The sequence below is a fragment of the Engystomops pustulosus genome, chromosome 2, assembly GCF_040894005.1.
Source record: "Engystomops pustulosus chromosome 2, aEngPut4.maternal, whole genome shotgun sequence".
Lineage (NCBI taxonomy): Eukaryota > Metazoa > Chordata > Amphibia > Anura > Leptodactylidae > Engystomops > Engystomops pustulosus.
Genome location: NC_092412.1, coordinates 121022398 through 121040307, shown reverse-complemented (window position 1 = coordinate 121040307; position 17910 = coordinate 121022398). Strand labels below are relative to the sequence as shown.

General features: G+C 41.5%; 1 protein-coding gene across 1 annotated transcript in view; it reads right to left on the bottom strand.

Moving 5' to 3' along the window:
- The window catches only part of GALNT17 (polypeptide N-acetylgalactosaminyltransferase 17), a 216783-nt gene extending 199207 nt beyond the window's left edge, over nucleotides 1–17576 (bottom strand). The window contains exon 1 of the mRNA XM_072136195.1: nucleotides 16073–17576. Within this exon, the coding sequence (XP_071992296.1) occupies nucleotides 16073–16310 (238 nt within the window). The 5' untranslated portion in view covers nucleotides 16311–17576. The remainder of the gene's footprint in view (nucleotides 1–16072) is intronic.
- Between the last annotated feature and the right edge of the window lie 334 nt (nucleotides 17577–17910).

The following is a 17910-nucleotide window of genomic DNA, read 5'->3' as shown; positions in this document are numbered from 1 at the left end:
TCAGATGATACATCAGATTCTTCGGTAAACTCAACATCAGGAAAATCAAAAAAGAAAAAGAAAAAACAACGCTCAGCTTCAAAAAACGACAAAGAGCCGGACGCAAACACAAAAAAACGCTACCCTCTGAGACGGGGGAAATAAAGGAGTGTCCGGTTGTTAATTTGTCTAGTTACTGTAGGGTATTGCTCAGGTATAAGCTAGGTAGCGGTCGCAGACAGAGGGAAAGAGACAGTTCTCAGTTCAGTTCAGTGTTTATTCACACCACAAAACAAATGGAACAAAAATCCAGCATTGTCTTCATGCTTGTTTAAAACATAAACATACAGACCAGGCTTGGCCTTCTCACCCAGTAGCAGGGTCTTCACAAATAGTCCAAATTGTTGGTGTATGTTCACACCTTGCAGAAGCTGCTGCATAGCACTTAGTCCATTTAAAGTCCAAAACAGCCAACCTGTCCTCCTAGACAGGACACGTGTTTGCTCTTGGAACAAGCTTCTACCTCTGAGACTAGAGCTCACTCCACTCTCTTGTGCACACTTCCAGCTCAGCTTTGTTAGCTGGAACACCCTGAAAACCCGGTTTGGACCGGTGCTTGAAGTTTGGTCCGGTGCTTGATTTCAGCTTGCTGCATTACTCTGAGCAACACAAGCTGAGAGGATAATACCTCCCATCCAGCAACAAACCCCTGACTGTGTCACATACCCCCTCCCTTTGTTCAACCTTGAGGGGATGAACACTCGCCAGACAGTGCACCCGGGACAGGGCATCTGCATTCCCCTGTAGCCGGCCTGCTCTGTGTTCCACTGTGAATTTGAAGTTCTGTAGAGACAAGAACCATCTGGTGACCCGAGCATTCCTCTCCTTGGCCTGGCTCATCCACTTGAGAGGTGAATGGTCAGTCACCAGTCGGAACTTCCTCCCCAACAGATAATAGCGGAGAGACTCGAGTGCCCACTTGATGGCTAGGCACTCCCTCTCCACTATACTGTACCTGGTTTCGGCTGGGGTGAGCTTGCGACTCAGGAACCCAACAGGATGCTCTTCCCCATTAATTTCCTGAGATAGTACAGCACCGAGGCCCACTTCAGAGGCATCGGTCTGTACTACAAACTCCCTCTTGAAGTCGGGTGTCACCAGGACTGGTGACCCGCACAAGGCCGACTTCAAAGCGGAAAAAGCCTTCTCCGCTTGGTCATTCCAGCGAACCATCACTGTCTTACGTCCCTTCAGGAGCCCTGTCAATGGAGCCGCTACAGTAGCAAAATGGGGAATAAATCTCATATAATACCCCACCATCCCCAGGAATGACTTTATTTGCCTGGTGGTGACAGGCCGTGGCCAACTCCGTATTGCCTCTACCTTATTCATCTGGGGTTTGATGACTCCACGCCCAATGATATAGCCTAAGTACCGTGCCTCCTCTAGCCCTATGGCACATTTCTTTGGGTTAGCAGTTAGCCCGGCCCTACGGAGGGAGTCTACTACAGCCTGCACTTTTGCCAGATGACTCTCCCAGTCAGCACTGAAAATGACAATATCATCGAGGTACGCTGACGCGTAACGCCGATGTGGACGAAGCACAATGTCCATTAAACGCTGGAACGTGGCCGGGGCGCCATGCAGGCCAAAGGGTAACACTTTATACTGAAATAGTCCCTCAGGTGTGATAAAGGCAGTTTTCTCCTTGGCAGCCTCCGTCAAGGGCACTTGCCAGTACCCTTTAGTGAGGTCCAAGGTAGAAAAATACCTGGCCTGTCCTAAGCGCTCAATTAGCTCGTCCACCCGGGGCATGGGATAAGCATCAAATTTGGACACTTCGTTCAGTTTACGAAAATCGTTACAGAAACGTAGCGTCCCATCTGGTTTGGGTATCAAAACTATTGGGCTTGCCCACTCACTTCTTGACTCTTCAATTACGTCCAGCCGCAGCATCAACTGTACTTCCTCCGTGATGGCTTGTCGCCGAGCTTCGGGCACCCGGTACGGCTTTAGCCGGACTTTTGCCTGGGGCTCCGTGACAATGTCATGTTGGATTACGGAAGTACGTCCAGGGAGGTCAGAGAACACGTCCGTGTTCCGACTAATGAACTCCTTGGCCTCTTGAGCCTGTTTAGGGGAAAGGCTGTCAGCAATGCGCACTGTGGCAGCCGCTTCCCCGGGAACAGTTGGAGGTACTGGTTTCCCTTCCCCTAAACATACCGGCTGCGGGGTGCTCCCAACGCAGGTCTCCCTATCTCTCCAAGGCTTTAGCAAATTGACATGGTAGACCTGCTCTGGCTTCCGCCGCCCTGGCTGATGTACCTTGTAATTTACATTGCTTACTTTTTCCAGAATTTCGTAAGGGCCTTGCCACCTTGCGAGGAACTTACTGTCTACCGTTGGTACTAAAACCAAGACTCTGTCTCCTGGGTTAAAGCTCCGCACCTTAGCTACTCTATTGTAGACCTGACTCTGGGCTCGCTGAGCCGCCTCCATATGTTCCCTGACAAGGGGCAACACTGTCTCCATCCGCTCCTGCATCTTAGTGACATATTCAATGACACTCTTATGCGGAGTGGGCTGTTGCTCCCATGCCTCTTTGGCCACGTCCAGCAAACCTCGGGGATGTCTGCCATATAGTAATTCAAAGGGCGAGAACCCAGTAGAGGCCTGGGGCACCTCTCGCACTGCGAACATAAGATAGGGCAGAAGCAGATCCCAGTCCCTTCCATCCTTGGACACTGCTCTTTTCAGCATATTTTTCAAAGTTTGATTAAATCTCTCCACCAGGCCGTCTGTTTGGGGGTGGTAAACTGAAGTCCTTAACTGTTTAATCCCCAGCAACTTGCAGAGTTCCTTCATGACCTTCGACATGAAGGGAGTCCCCTGGTCTGTCAGAATCTCCTTAGGTATCCCAACCCTTGAAAACATCTCCATTAACTCCTTAGCTATAAGTTTGGCAGAGGTATGACGCAGTGGCACTGCTTCTGGATACCGGGTTGCGTAGTCAAGGACAACTAAAATATGTTGGTGACCCCTAGCAGATTTAGGTACTGGACCCACAAGGTCCATGGCAATTCTCTCAAAAGGTACCTCGATAATTGGGAGGGGTACTAGGGGACTGCGGAAGTGCTGCTGGGGGCTAGTTATTTGACAGGTCGGACAGGACTTACAAAACTCTTCCACCTCTTTGAACACACTGGGCCAGTAAAATCGCTGCAGTATACAGTCCTGGGTTTTCTGCGGCCCAAGGTGTCCACCTAAAACATGTTGGTGAGCAAGATCCAGTACCATCCTACGATATGCCTGAGGCACTATTAATTGTTCAACATTCTCACCCCGTAGTTGGGTGACCCGATACAGTAAATTATGGTGAACCACAAAACGAGGAAAAACTGCCTCAGCTCCTGGTTGTTGTGGTTCACCTTCAACCATTAACACATTCCCCCAGGCTCGGGACAGAGTCTGGTCCCGGAGTTGCGCCGTACCAAAATTGTCACCAGAGACGTTTAAGTCTGACAATTCAGGGCCTGGCGGCAAGTCCTCTACTTCCCCAACCATTACATTCATTGGTAGTGTCTCCCCATCATCCACCGAAGTGGCGGTCACCCCTACCGCTGGCCCTTCCGCCTCGGGTTCCCAAGGTTCTGGTTCTAGGTCTGGAACATGACCTTCAGCTATTGCTCTCCCTGACCCCTGGGGACTGACATGCAGTAACGATGGCCATAGTGCAGAGAATAATGGAAAGTCTCTTCCTATAATTAGGTCATAGGGCAGATTTGATGCTACGGCCACCTCGTGGACTTTCCTCCCAGCAGGTGTTTTTATGACCACCAGTGCGGTTGGATAATCTTTTAAGTCTCCATGAATACACAATACTCGAACCTTGCGACTAGTGAACTGAGAGGGTAGCGCCAGGGTATCCCGTACTATGGTCACTAGGCTCCCTGAGTCAAGTAGTGCATTAGCCCTGCACCCATCAACGAACACTGGGCACATGGGAGGTGCCCTATCTGTATCCAGGACGTCAGCGGTACATACAGGCCGTGCATAGAAGGAAGTACGGCGAGCGTACCCACAGTCCATAGGTTCGGAGGCCAAGGGGCAATTCGCAGCCACATGTCCCAGGACATGACAGCGCCAACAGCGGAGTGTGGGGACCTCACGAATCTTTGTGGAACGTTGTTTGGACATCGTTGGGGAGCTACTCCCAGCAGAAGGTCGGGGCTTTTCCTCAGTCACTGCAAGTGGGGGTGAGGGACGGGGTGGCTTACGTGTAGGGGTACAGTTCCGCACAAAGTCCTGGGTGGCTATGTAACGTTCCACCAGACCAACCAGCTGGTCTAAATTACCTGGGTCACCTTGACCTACCCAGCGCTGAATGGCAACCGGCAGAGTGCGCACAAAACGGTCTACCACCACCCTCTCCACTATTTGGGCTGGGGTTAAAGTCTCAGGCTGAAGCCACCTTTTTACCAGGTGCAGTAGGTCATAAGCTTGAGACCTGGCAGCTCGGGATTCCACAAACCCCCACTGATATACACGTTGGGCCCGCACATAAACATTGACCCCCATGCGTGCCAGGATCTCACCTTTCAACTTCTTGTAGTCCAGGGCATCCTCCTGAGTGAGGTCAAAATATGCCTTTAACGCATCGCCAGTCAGGAACGGGGCCACCACTTCAGCCCACTGGTCAGGCTGCAGCCCCTCACGCTCTGCCGTTCTCTCGAACACCGCCAGGAAGGCCTCTACGTCATCCTCCGCTGTCAGCTTTCTCAGCGCAGTTCGGACTCTCTCTCTGGCCGCAGGCTGTAGCTGGGTCACCACTGTTGGAGTCTCACGCAGCGCCTTTATTTGTTGTAGCAGTAAGTCGTTAGTCTGTTGCTGGGCCTGCATAGCCTCAGAGTGTGCCATCTGCTGTTGAACATTAGCTTGCACAAGTTGTTTAATCAGCTCCTCCATCTTGTCCGGTGATGCTAGCTGAAACTTTGCAGGTTTAATCCACGACATGCAATGGTGCCCAAAAAAAAACTCCGGTTTTGCACCACCCTCACTGCGTTTTGCCCGCTCCAAGCCACCAATTGTGGGGTATTGCTCAGGTATAAGCTAGGTAGCGGTCGCAGACAGAGGGAAAGAGACAGTTCTCAGTTCAGTTCAGTGTTTATTCACACCACAAAACAAATGGAACAAAAATCCAGCATTGTCTTCATGCTTGTTTAAAACATAAACATACAGACCAGGCTTGGCCTTCTCACCCAGTAGCAGGGTCTTCACAAATAGTCCAAATTGTTGGTGTATGTTCACACCTTGCAGAAGCTGCTGCATAGCACTTAGTCCATTTAAAGTCCAAAACAGCCAACCTGTCCTCCTAGACAGGACACGTGTTTGCTCTTGGAACAAGCTTCTACCTCTGAGACTAGAGCTCACTCCACTCTCTTGTGCACACTTCCAGCTCAGCTTTGTTAGCTGGAACACCCTGAAAACCCGGTTTGGACCGGTGCTTGAAGTTTGGTCCGGTGCTTGATTTCAGCTTGCTGCATTACTCTGAGCAACACAAGCTGAGAGGATAATACCTCCCATCCAGCAACAAACCCCTGACTGTGTCACATTACGTAATCTCAGAAAATCAAATGACGGTGTTATCAAAAGGTCTTGGTTTTTCCCCTTCAAAATCTTTTAACCTTTTTCAAACTATACTAGATGTCAATAAATTAGCTAGAAATGTCACACTAAAAAAACACTTTATGGACATTAATGATGTATATGCACCGTCAAATGATAATACTGTTGATGTTGAACCACATAACATGTCTGTTTTATGTCTGAATAGTGATACTAACTCTTTCCAGGACCAACTGAATATGTCCTTGTTCAGACAGTTGTCTATGGAGGATGTGAGAGATATAACAATTGACATGAATCAAACGTTTAAAATGTCTAATCCAACGTTCTACCCTGTCCAATCTCGTCCTGCTATTTTGGACACATTTCAGGACAGAATAGAGCGTGAACTAATAATGCTTAATAAAGAATTATCAGCCGAAAAGCATAAATGTGCCAGCAATATCACGGTCTCCCAGAAAATATCTATTGATGAATTAAAAAATAATGGTGACTTGATTATTCGCCAAGCTGATAAAGGCGGAGCCGTGGTACTGCTGAACGCCGGACTTTACAAAAAATTAAACCTTCAAATGTTACAGGACACCAATGTGTATAGACAATTACCAGCTGATCCCACTACAGGCAGTCCCCGGGTTACATACAAGATAGGGACTGTAGGTTTGTTCTTAAGTTGAATTTGTATGTAAGTCGAAACTGTATATTTTATCATTGTAGTTCCCGACAATTTTTTTTTTTGCCCCAGTGACAATTGAAGTTTCAAATTTTTTTGCTGTAATAGGACCAAGAATTATCAATAAAGCTTCATTGCAGACAATTTTAAGCTGATTATTGCAATCTGGGACTATTTTAAAGCATCCAGAGAGCTTCACCAGAGGTCACAGTGGGCAGAGGGGTCCGTCTGTAACTATGGGTTGTCTGTAAGTCGGGTGTCCTTAAGTAGGGGACCGCCTGTATAATGTTCCAAAAAAGTTTAAAAAGCCTGCTCCAGGATGGAGTGTCTATGGGTGCGATTAATGAAAAAATCGCAGAGTCTTTATTTGTGGAATATCCAGTCATTCCCATATATCACTCCTTCCCAAAAATTCATAAAGAAATATTCCCACCTCCACTAAGGCCGATAGTGGCAGGTATCGGCTCACTTAAGGAAAATCTCAGTCGGTGGGTTGATCATCACTTGCAGCCCTAGGTGAGATCCATTCCGGGGTACATCCGTGATACCAAACATGTGGTGTCACTACTTGATGGATTCCCTTGGAGTGGATCGTACTACTGGCTGACCTGTGATGTTGTGGGTTTATACCCTTCTTTGATACACGATACAGCTTTAAAATGTCTTGCACGTTTTTTGGAAATGTATAGTCCCTATGAGGATGCAGTAAGAGAATTCATCTTGATGTCTATGGAGTTCATACTTTCTAGGAATTACTTTTCCTTTGACAATACCTTTTTTTTTGCAGCGGTGTGGTGCGGCCATGGGGGGCAAATGTTCGCCCTCCATGGCCAATATCTACATGGCTGCATGGGAAGAGGATTTTCTGTTTTCAGCTGATAACCCGTTTCTCTCCCATATCAAGTAGTATGGTCGTTATATAGATGACCTGCTCTTGGTATGGGAGGGAGCGGAGGATCAAGCTGAGGACTTTGTCAGATTCATAAATAATAATAATATGAACCTTAAATTTACCTGGTCCTTGAACTCCCATACTATGCATTTTTCGCTTTGGAGTGGTGATATGGTTAAAATCACTCCATATGTAAAACCCACTTCCACTAACTCCATTCTGGAAGCCACCTCATGTCACCCCCCACATGTCATCAAAAACATCCCAGTTGGTGAACTGATTAGGTTTAAACGTAATTGTACAAATCCCTACGATTTCTTGACTACCAGTCAGTGAGTACAAAAAGACTTACAGCAACGAGGTTATCCATCATGGATGCTTCATAGGGCGTCTAACATAGTTGATAACATTCCCAGAACTGATCTGTTACAGACCAGTAAAAAAAAAAAAAAAAAGAAAAAATAAGAGTCATAACACCACTAAATCTGATGCCCACATTACCTTCTCCACCTCGTACAGTGACCAATATCCACAAATTGTAAAGATCATTAAAAAATACTTACCCCTATTACAGACAGATGATTCTATCCCCAGTTTTTCCAGCAACAGTATTCGATTTGTTTCCAAAAAGACACCTACATTAGGAAATATTTTGTCACCTAGCCTATTTACTTCAAAAAATGACATCAAAAGGAACCACTGGTTTTCCACAACAGTTTTTTTCAAATGTGGCCATAATAAATGCACTTGTTGCAGTCATGCTACTCCAGCACGGTTTTTTCAGTCTATGTGTACACAGCAGAAGTACAATATTCATAGTTACATAAACTGTAATACGAAATATGTTGTATACATTATATACTGTGAAACCTGCAGAGTCCAATACGTAGGTTGTACGAGCGGTGCCCTAAAAACACGCATCAGGAGACATCTCTCTGACGCTAAAAACAAAGATATAGTTAACGTTTCCATGGCATCAAAACATTTTCGCACCGTCCATGGTGGTGACTGCAGTTCCTTTTCGTGCCTGGGCATAGAAAGGATCTCCAGTTCGCCGCGTGGAGGTGACCGGAAAAAGAAGATGTTCAACAGGGAAACATACTGGATTTTTTGTCTGGAAACACGGGTTCCCAATGGTTTAAACAAACGTTTGGATGTAATCTGTCAGATATAAACTGCAATGAATTTATCATCATGTAATCAACATGTATTTTGCTCTCTTTACAATATGATGCATAACTATGTTCTTATCTTAAAAATTTATGTTATGGTTTGTAAACAAGTTTTGTAAACAAGTTTTGTAAACAAGTTTGTTAACAAGTTTTAATGTTTCCGGATCACTCCCTCACCTTCGAGCTGATTGGCCCTCGGTGCGGGTGTGACCCTTCTGATGTCCACATATATAGTTAGTCATTCTGACCTTCACTAGCCATGAATAAGGATACAGAGTTTATCCGAAACGCGTAGGCATTCCAGGGACCCTTTCCGCTACCCATGCCAATCCGTTTTATCATGTTGTTTGTATATCTTCAATAAAAGTCTCTTCGATTTTATCTACCTGGATTGAAGTTTACTTTTGAGCCGGAGTTCCTCCTCCCTTTACTAGATATTTCCAGTTACAGTTATTTCACTGAAACTGTAAAATGTAAATGTATTCCTATATATTTTGAGAAACAACCACAGAGAAATAAAACAAATTATATAAAGTTATAAAGACAGGAGTTTCCAGATTTATTGTTTTATAAAGAAGTATATATTATCTGAAAAAGACATGGAAGTAGAGGTGACATATCCTCTTTGAAATGGTAAAGAAATGGTCCCATCAAAGAAAATATAAATATTCATTTTACAGCAATATATTATAAATTAAAGAATCTTTTGAAAACAAAAAAAAATTAAAAAGACCTGTTAGTTCTGCCCTTAAATGTTACAGATCTTGAGATTGTAATGATCCGAATAGAAGCATTGTACACTGCAAACTAGATAACTAGATTTAGCTCATATTTGCATTGATCCGAAGGAAGCGTCTGACATGTAAGTTTAATTAAGCTTCTACCTAAGACCACACTGAAAGAATTTGTATTAATTTTATCAAATAAACGTACCTTACATAAAGCTATATTGTACGGAAATGAACATAACTGATATCTTGCAAATTTAGACTAATGAACACGTGGACTATTCAAACTATTAAGCTCTAAGATCTAAAAGCCAAAAAGAAGTCATTTCATAATCACTTTAGGGGGACATGCAATCTTCTTTCTGCCCTGTGAACACCTATGAAAACAGTTAATTGCGTTCAATATAACTTACAAATAAAAAGAAGATGGTGCCATAACTGGGAATATAAGTCTCTCAAAAAAGTCAATAGAACCTAAAATGATGAATCCATATTTCATATCCATAGACATTATACCTACCAAATATATTCAATAAATACCCATTATTGGGCAATTCAGATTAAAATACCTTCACTGGAAGCAACAAACAAATACCACTGCATTGCAAAATGTATCTGGGAATGTACTGCACCAAGCAAATACCATGGCTGAGCAAAAGATAACGTGCCAAACAAATATCATGGTTCAGCAAATCAACCTCATGTTCTATTTAACAGCTAGAACAACGCTGTGCAAAAAAGTTCACTAGAAGCATCAAATACTACAGAGTATAAAGAGTCTACATTCCCACAAACCCTGCTCTCATCCACAAATCAAAAAGGGCATTGTGTAGGACATGTTACAGTATAAGTTGCATCTGTAGGACAGGTTACTTCACCGGTTTCCCAGCAATATGTCAAGTTCAGTTTTTATGTTAAATTTTTTGGTGTATCAGTGTCAGGAAGTAAGAGTTCTCTTTATAGAGACTTTGCCAATTAAGACCATTCTGTAGGCATGTGGAGTCATTGATCCTCCGCTAGGGGATTTTGGGAAATATTCAAATATGTTTTCCAGGATGGGACAACCAAAACAATGCCCCTTTTTTCTAACTTGAACATCAAGCATGCCTTACCATTGGCAAACACAGTGAATTTCTTCCTGCCCTTTGAATGCAGAATTTTGTCTGTTCAAACCCCCATTGGCAATTTTACTCTTTTTCCACTTACCACTTATTGCAAATAGAAGTCTTTCTCCTTTCATAATTCTATCACAAGCAACAATGCACTCTTCCTTCCTTGACCCAAGTTTCAGGAACACAAATTCTTTTTCTACCCCTCTACCACTGACAAATAAGCTATTTCTGTAACACCCACCATGGCATCTAGTATACAACAAAGCCACAGAAGCTAAATCTGCTTCACACAGGATATGACAGCAGAACCTGAAGGACTGATGAAGGTCACAAAACTGAAAATGTTTACCAGCCAATGTGCATATGATCCCTAAGAAGAAATACTTATTTTACATATGGGAAAGCTGAGATTCTTTTTACTCCTAGGATGCTTTAGTAACCTGACACAATATGGAGTGACTGGATTGAATTAAAAACATCCACAACTCCTGCTACCCCTTAATGTGGAAATATAAACCCCTTCCCTGTTTAACTGTCTACTTCTATCTGGTAGTCCGCAGATCCCAGTGGCTCTGCCCTGCTCTTCTACACTACAAGTTACTGCTTTAGCATTTATTTGTAGATTGATGTCAACATTTTTTGCCTTCCATTTCAACGTCTTTTTCTTTTCTTTTTTGCTTTGTTTACTTCTTTTATCTTGTGGGATAATATAATTCCATTGTATTGATGCATTAGTATCGTTATAACCATATTGAAATACCTACTGTATATTCAAGAATATCTCATCATTCTGTTCGGCATTATTATAAGCATGCTATTAGCCTTGAACACCAGGAAATAATGAAGGAGTTGTTTTTACACTGTATCAGCTTTCCTATTGCTGGACCAATTAATTCTCATATAACAGCTTTCTACATCCCTTTCTGTATGAGTGAAATCAAATTCGTTGGCTGAATATATCTTTTGGCTATGACTAAAACATTAATATCCTTATGTAGTCAGAGAATGGAACTCATTACACCATGATTTTCATAGCAGATTATTTATACTTTATGCATTTGCCTTGGATACTGTGTTCTCTCCAAAAAGCAGCCTAAAAATTCCCACTTTCTCAGCACTCTGTCATTTGTGGGTCAAAGGAGTACAATTCTGGGGTCATATATTTGTGTATAGGTCTTATTTTTATGCAACATTTTTTTTCAATATCTCTTTACAAAGTGTACATACTCTTTATGCAATGCACCTGTTATTTTGACTATTCTCTTTATAGGTCAAAAAGAAGGTAGTGAAAGTAGCTATGTTTACTCCAGGTCTTTCAAAGTGGTAATTATTACTCAGGCACATGATTAAACAAAATGTCGGCACAAATTAAATCTATCCTGTTATCATTGATTATTTTATGCCCATTACAGCAAACCACAGCAATTAAATAACTTTTGAATAGCTGACTGGTCCATCATTGAACATTTCATCCTGCTAGAAAAAGCATTATTAAAATGGCATTAAAAACTTTTAGCAACACTGAAAATGGCATCTAACATAAATGTGGCATCTAACATGAATGCCATGTAACTGATTTTAGGTTAAAAGCTTTTGATATTTTTCCAATAGATGCATCTTTACACGTATCCCTTTTATGTTTGGGGGCATTACAAATAGTACATTTTTGTGTGTGTGTGTATTATTTTTTTTTAAGCAGCAACCAAATTGGAAATCAGTTATTCACAGCTTTCACAATAATGGTTGAGAGCTCAAAATTCTTATGGGAATTGTAAAAAGACTGTCTATGCAAACTACATACCCACCTGGCGAAGCTGGAATTTATCAGGACAAGCAGACAGACACCTTATAAGATTGAAGATTGAATTAACCTCCCCTACCCCAACTAGCTCACACACCTATCGTTATATCCCAATTCATGATTAATTTGAATAAATAATATCCTGCACCTGTTGCTTCCCCGCTCAGTTCTGCCAGAGTTCCCCTTCTTTTTCCTGGTGCATGTAAGTGTTGTTACGGGCCATGTGCAATGGATCGCTATGGAGGTCACCCCTCCTCCTCTCCATCGCGGCTGACATATGCCACCCAGCCATAGCTGTACAGGCATATGTCAGTGCGCTTGTAGCCTAAGTAAAAGGTGTAACTTAAAGTTTCTGGGCCCCGATAGAAAGTCAGCACTAGGCTCCCATATGAGTATTAGAAAGATTTGACAAACTAATGGTCCCGAACAGGAGAACAATATTAGGTTCATAATGATTTTCTTTTGTGTTTTGTAGATTCAACATTACTGGGATGCCCATATTCATCATCACTAATTCACTGATGGGTGGTATCTTCTATAGCTGCCTTTTCATGATATCTTACTTCTATGGGACGATATTAAAACCAGTGTGACCATTCTCCAACCCTGTGACCCTTTACATTCCCATTGAGAACAGTGTTCAAAATTCTTCTGGGCAAAGCTGAATAACCCATAACGTAGAATTACATAATTGTAAATCTGTCAGCATGTTGGCTAACAGGTATTGCATCTGTGGAATGGTATTTATCATTATTTGTGTGGGAGAGGAAATGAAAAAAAAATCCAAAAAATAAATTTACATGATCATAATTTGACTTTTTGGTAAACGATTAATAAAACAACAATGCAAAGTCTGGATAATGAACAAAGGTTGGTCATGGTTCAAAAAATCACATGAGTAAATGTATGTTTTACATCCCTCCTATTCTTCATGCTTCTTACATCTTTATATTACAAATCATAGAATTACACCTAACTCACAGATAAATCAAAATGGATTCAACGTAAAGAAAAACCTAGAAGACCCAGGTTAATTTATTTATTTTATCTCCTTAGTTAACACTCAGGACTATGAGAAGGAGCATAACCAGTGTAATATAAGACTAACAAATTCCCTGTAGAAAAGCATCAAATATTTACAGGTGTGTTTTATAATGTACAGTGAGATTGATCAAAGAGTATTTCATAACGTTCACAAGAAAACATAAAATCCAGACACACTGTTGAGTACTTGTTGGGCCACTGCTGTTAATATTAAAGCTATACCAGATATACTTATACATTGAGCTTTAAAAATACTTATTGCAATGAATTGCATCACATTACATTGCACATACGTATAACACAATAGACTCACGTGGGTGATTAGTTAAACCTCTCAAACAAAGGTAGGAACGCAGAAATGCTAAATTATGGGATTTGACTAACACGTGCTTGTGTGCATTTTAATACAGAATTTCCTAGAACACCACCAAAAACCCACATGTTCAATGTTTTTTTTTTCTAATGGAAATAGCTCTTTAAAGAGGAAAAGCTATCAAGTAAAAAATGTTGAACGACATACTGTACCTCAACTTTTGACTATGGGCACAGAGACAATGAAATTAGGTTTGTGCCTTTTTGTTCTTGGTAACTCTTAAAGCAATGTAAACTTGTATTCAAAGCTGCTGTCCTATTTAAATACTGATGACACATGGGACAAATGTCATAGAGGGTACCTGCTATATGAGGAAGAAGAGAGGATTCTGGGGGTTCCAGTCGTGTGAGAAGGAGGAGATTGCTTGAGAACACTAGAAATGTGAGAAAGAAAGGGGGATAATGGAGTGGTATCTGTACAACGAGAAGAAGGGAGCTTAAAGGTACCAGATATGTGTGTGAGGAATAGGAGGGGTATCATTGAGTGTTACCTATGTAAAGAGGAGGAGGGGGCTTGAGGGAACTAGTCATGTGAGTTAGAGAAGAGCCTTGGCATGCTGACTATGAAAGATGGAAAACTAAAGGACTGCAAGTTATGTGAAACAGAAGAGGACATTGTGGTGAAAACTGTAAGATGGAAGGGACATGGAGATTTAGGCTGCACAAGAAGGAGGAGAACATAGTGGACTGGCTGTGTGTGAAAGAAGGACATTGCGGTGTATACTGTGTCGGAAGGAGGAGACATGCCAATTCAGGCTGTAGATGAACAAGGTGGGCATGCTGTGCAAGAAGGCAAGGCTTTATGGGGGCAAAATATGTCTGAAAGAGACAGAGATCCAAGAGGAGCAGGTCTCGAACGTAGTCCCCAAATATAGAGGATACCTGTTCCTGCCATCCATATAGAGGATTCTTGTGCTCAGCTCTGACCCACTAGTTGTGGATCTTTGGTCAGGACAGCTGGATGCTTAGGAAAAGAATGAAGGAGGCTGTCCAGCAAACTCTTCTCCATATGCCAAACTGTTTTCTGTGTTCTGAAACATGCCAATATTTTGTAATTTAGTCCACATAAACAATTGGATGACCATGAATCCACTGGTTCCATTTCTCTTCTTCTCTATCAAGCATCAGATAAGTAATACTGTATATTTATTTTTATGTATTTTCTTTTTATGAATCAAACTGAATGAACTTTGAGGTAAAACTGGAGTATTCGTCAGGAAACAATGACATTTTTTTCTGAAAGCCAATTGACAACAAGTCGATGATAATGTGTCTTGTCCCTGGAACCACCAACTATTAACTTTGGTCTGTTTGTCAATCTAGCAGCAAGTGGCCATTCTCACCTAGAGCATTTTTAAAGGGAGAATGACTGTAAGTAACATACAATGTCTACTGAAATCAACTGGCTAGCTAGGTAAAACATGAAGATGCTGGATTTTTCACTGGAAGTGCATGTACTCTCAGTTGGAGACCCACCTCCCAATCTAAAATATTTTAAAACGAAACCAACTTGCCTTTCTTAAACGAATGAAATTTATAACTGGGATTTGCGAGTTGCAGTTTGTATCTAGAAATGTATAACTAGATGGTCATTTTGCATTGTGAGCATATACATGCATCTACTATTATATAAAACAATAAATATTTAGCTTGATATGTTCATTACAGTATTAATAACAATAATTCAACTATGCAAGCATCCCCTAAGTATACTTACAACATTGAATATGTCGACTATATGTAATATAGTATATATATATATATATATACATTTATATATGGGCTGGAAAATTCAAATAAAAGATAATAGTCCTTTTTACTATGCTGCATCATTGTTTACATAGGAGTAGAAATCGGAATTATGAACCTATATGAATATTTCATGATATCATAATTACTTACTGCACCTGCAGCATATTCTTGCTGGGATGATTTAAGGTAAGAGCAATTTATCTGCAACTAGAGGGACTTGGTTTTTTTCCAGCTGAAATGTAATTACTATGGGCAAACATTTCATTTGGTTTTGATGGAACAAATTTAAGGAAAACTAATTAAATAATAATGCTTGCAAAATAACCACAAATGCTGTGTTTTTAATTACCATCAAAATAAAAAAGTGCCTATGTCCCTGATAAAATCCTTATGATGCTAGATTTAGAGGCAGCAAACAATGTAAATTAACCCTGTAATAAAAATATGATATTTAAACATTCATTTCACAGGGAGGTATGACATAAGAAGAGTTGTCCAATGGGAGAGTTGGCATGTAAAAGAGGTAGCAGTATAATACACCAGGGACATGAAAGCAGAGTCCAAATACATCTGTTGGGGGTGTAGGCAGTGTAAATAAAGATAAGGCGCTAAATTAGCCTTTTCACTCTATTGGGATAATATACTGGATTATGTAGGTTAAAATGTCAGCTGTTTGTTTAAATACATTTTTAATCCTAAACTTGCATCTGCTACATTTCCAGTTAACACACTGATCTGTTTTGTATAGCATACAATGCTTATGTAACTTTTTATCAAATCCACAACTGATTGGTTTGAGTTTCTTTCATTTCACATATATGACTGCATTAATATAGGGCCACACATCTGCTGTGTGCTGTATAATTGGACATTTTACAAAATTACAAAACAAAGTATGAAATTGCCAGTCATGCTGTCCTACCATTGAGCTGTCTGTAGACGATGTCTTCTAATAGGGAAAGCCTTTTCAGCACTGCCTCCTGGATAGGGCTGACTCCATGAGTGGACAGGTTTGTCACTTCTGCCCTTGGATGGATCTCATGGAAGGACTCTCCACCTTTCACAGTAATTGGTCTACACTTGGCCAAAAACAGAACAAATCCAGCAACTGCTATCAGGTTCAACACCAGCAAGATTTTAACTCTTCTAAGAGAAGCCATCAACCTTCTCAAGCTCGGATCTTCAGTTTCCTTTTGAACAGGTCTTGTTTCTGAATGTTTTGCCAATGTCTAGGTTGGATTGGAGACAAGTAAACATCACTGTGACCATGAAAATGTTTAATTCCAATGAAAGATATTGATTATTAATTTGAAAAGTGACAGAAAAGAACTTCTTTTACATTAACAGTGGGAAGAACACCATCTGACAGTGAAGTGATTTCAGATCTTGAATCCAGAGCTGTGTAGCCAATCAATGTGCACTGAGCAGGAGCTGATGCCTGGAGAAACATTTGTGGTGGACCATCTGCATCCTCAGCATGTTCTCAGTGCAATACAATGAAAGTTTACTAACTGGGAACCAATCTGGACCTTCCAACAAGGCAGAGCTAGCTATTATTTCCCAGGTATTATATCCAGATGAAGAAATTGACTATTCCACAGGGGATGGTTGCCACCCAAGTAAATGTATCCTAATTGCACATGGCAATTGTTCCAGTGATCTGAATTATTTACTTACCGAGTCCAAAGAAAGCAGGGAGCACGCATGAGTGTGATGCACTTCTCTGACAGCCTTGGGAGGAAATAATAACATTTCACATCCAGCATAGGGATTGCAATAGAAGACTCCCCACCATGGAAGTGCAGTAGCAGATGCACTCATACATCACAAGACTATGCAAGCAATAAAGCAGCCTGTAAAGTTTCCTCTAGGTTCCTGCAAGGCAGCTGTGGCTGTTTTTAATTGCAGTAATAGGAAGGACAAGTGTAGAATCCTTGGATGCATTCTCTTTGCAGAGGAAACATAGTAACTGTCATGATGCATATAGCTAAGCAGCAGTCTTCATGGCAACACCAAGTGTCAATGTGGGAAGAGAGTATTGCAGGGGAAATTGACAATGCGGCAAAGCTTCTAGAGAACTGAACTCCTGATCTCACCCTGAGCACAGCAACGATCCTTATATCACATTCCTGCCTATGTCAGTCCACAGCCAAGCAAAGCTTTACCCTCTCAGTCCAGGCTCAAGTGATGGTGATAGTGCTGCCTTCTTCCTGGTACTGCTGCTGAAGAAGCTTTCTGCTGTTACTGGAAGAAGCTGCTCTCCTCTGTGCTCCCATTTCTCTTAGCTGGTTATTTCTGTGCAGAGACATCCTCCTGTGTGCTGCCTGAATCCCAGTTTACATGCCTACAAAAGGGCTGCAAGGAAAATGTGGTCTGGATAAATGGATATGCAGCTGGATACATTCAATGCTCACAACAAGGCTTTACTGTCATGTATTCACAATGTTACTGGTCATCTGTCAGCAATAAGAACAGGCAGCACAAAGAAATACAAAGAGCCAAGCATCATTACTACTATTATTTACAGTATAGATGTAGTCATGGAAATGGTAGATAGAAAGATAGTTACAGTACATTTGTATTGCTCTTCTTCAAGCAAGCAACACACATTTAACTGCTCTGTTACTTGATAAAAATATTTTTATATCGGAAGTGTTACTATTTTTCAGCATAATAAAAAAGGGAACAGTTGATATTAATTAAACATAAAAACAAAAAAAAAAACATTTTAAAAAAGGGATTCATAAGGAATTGTAGTTT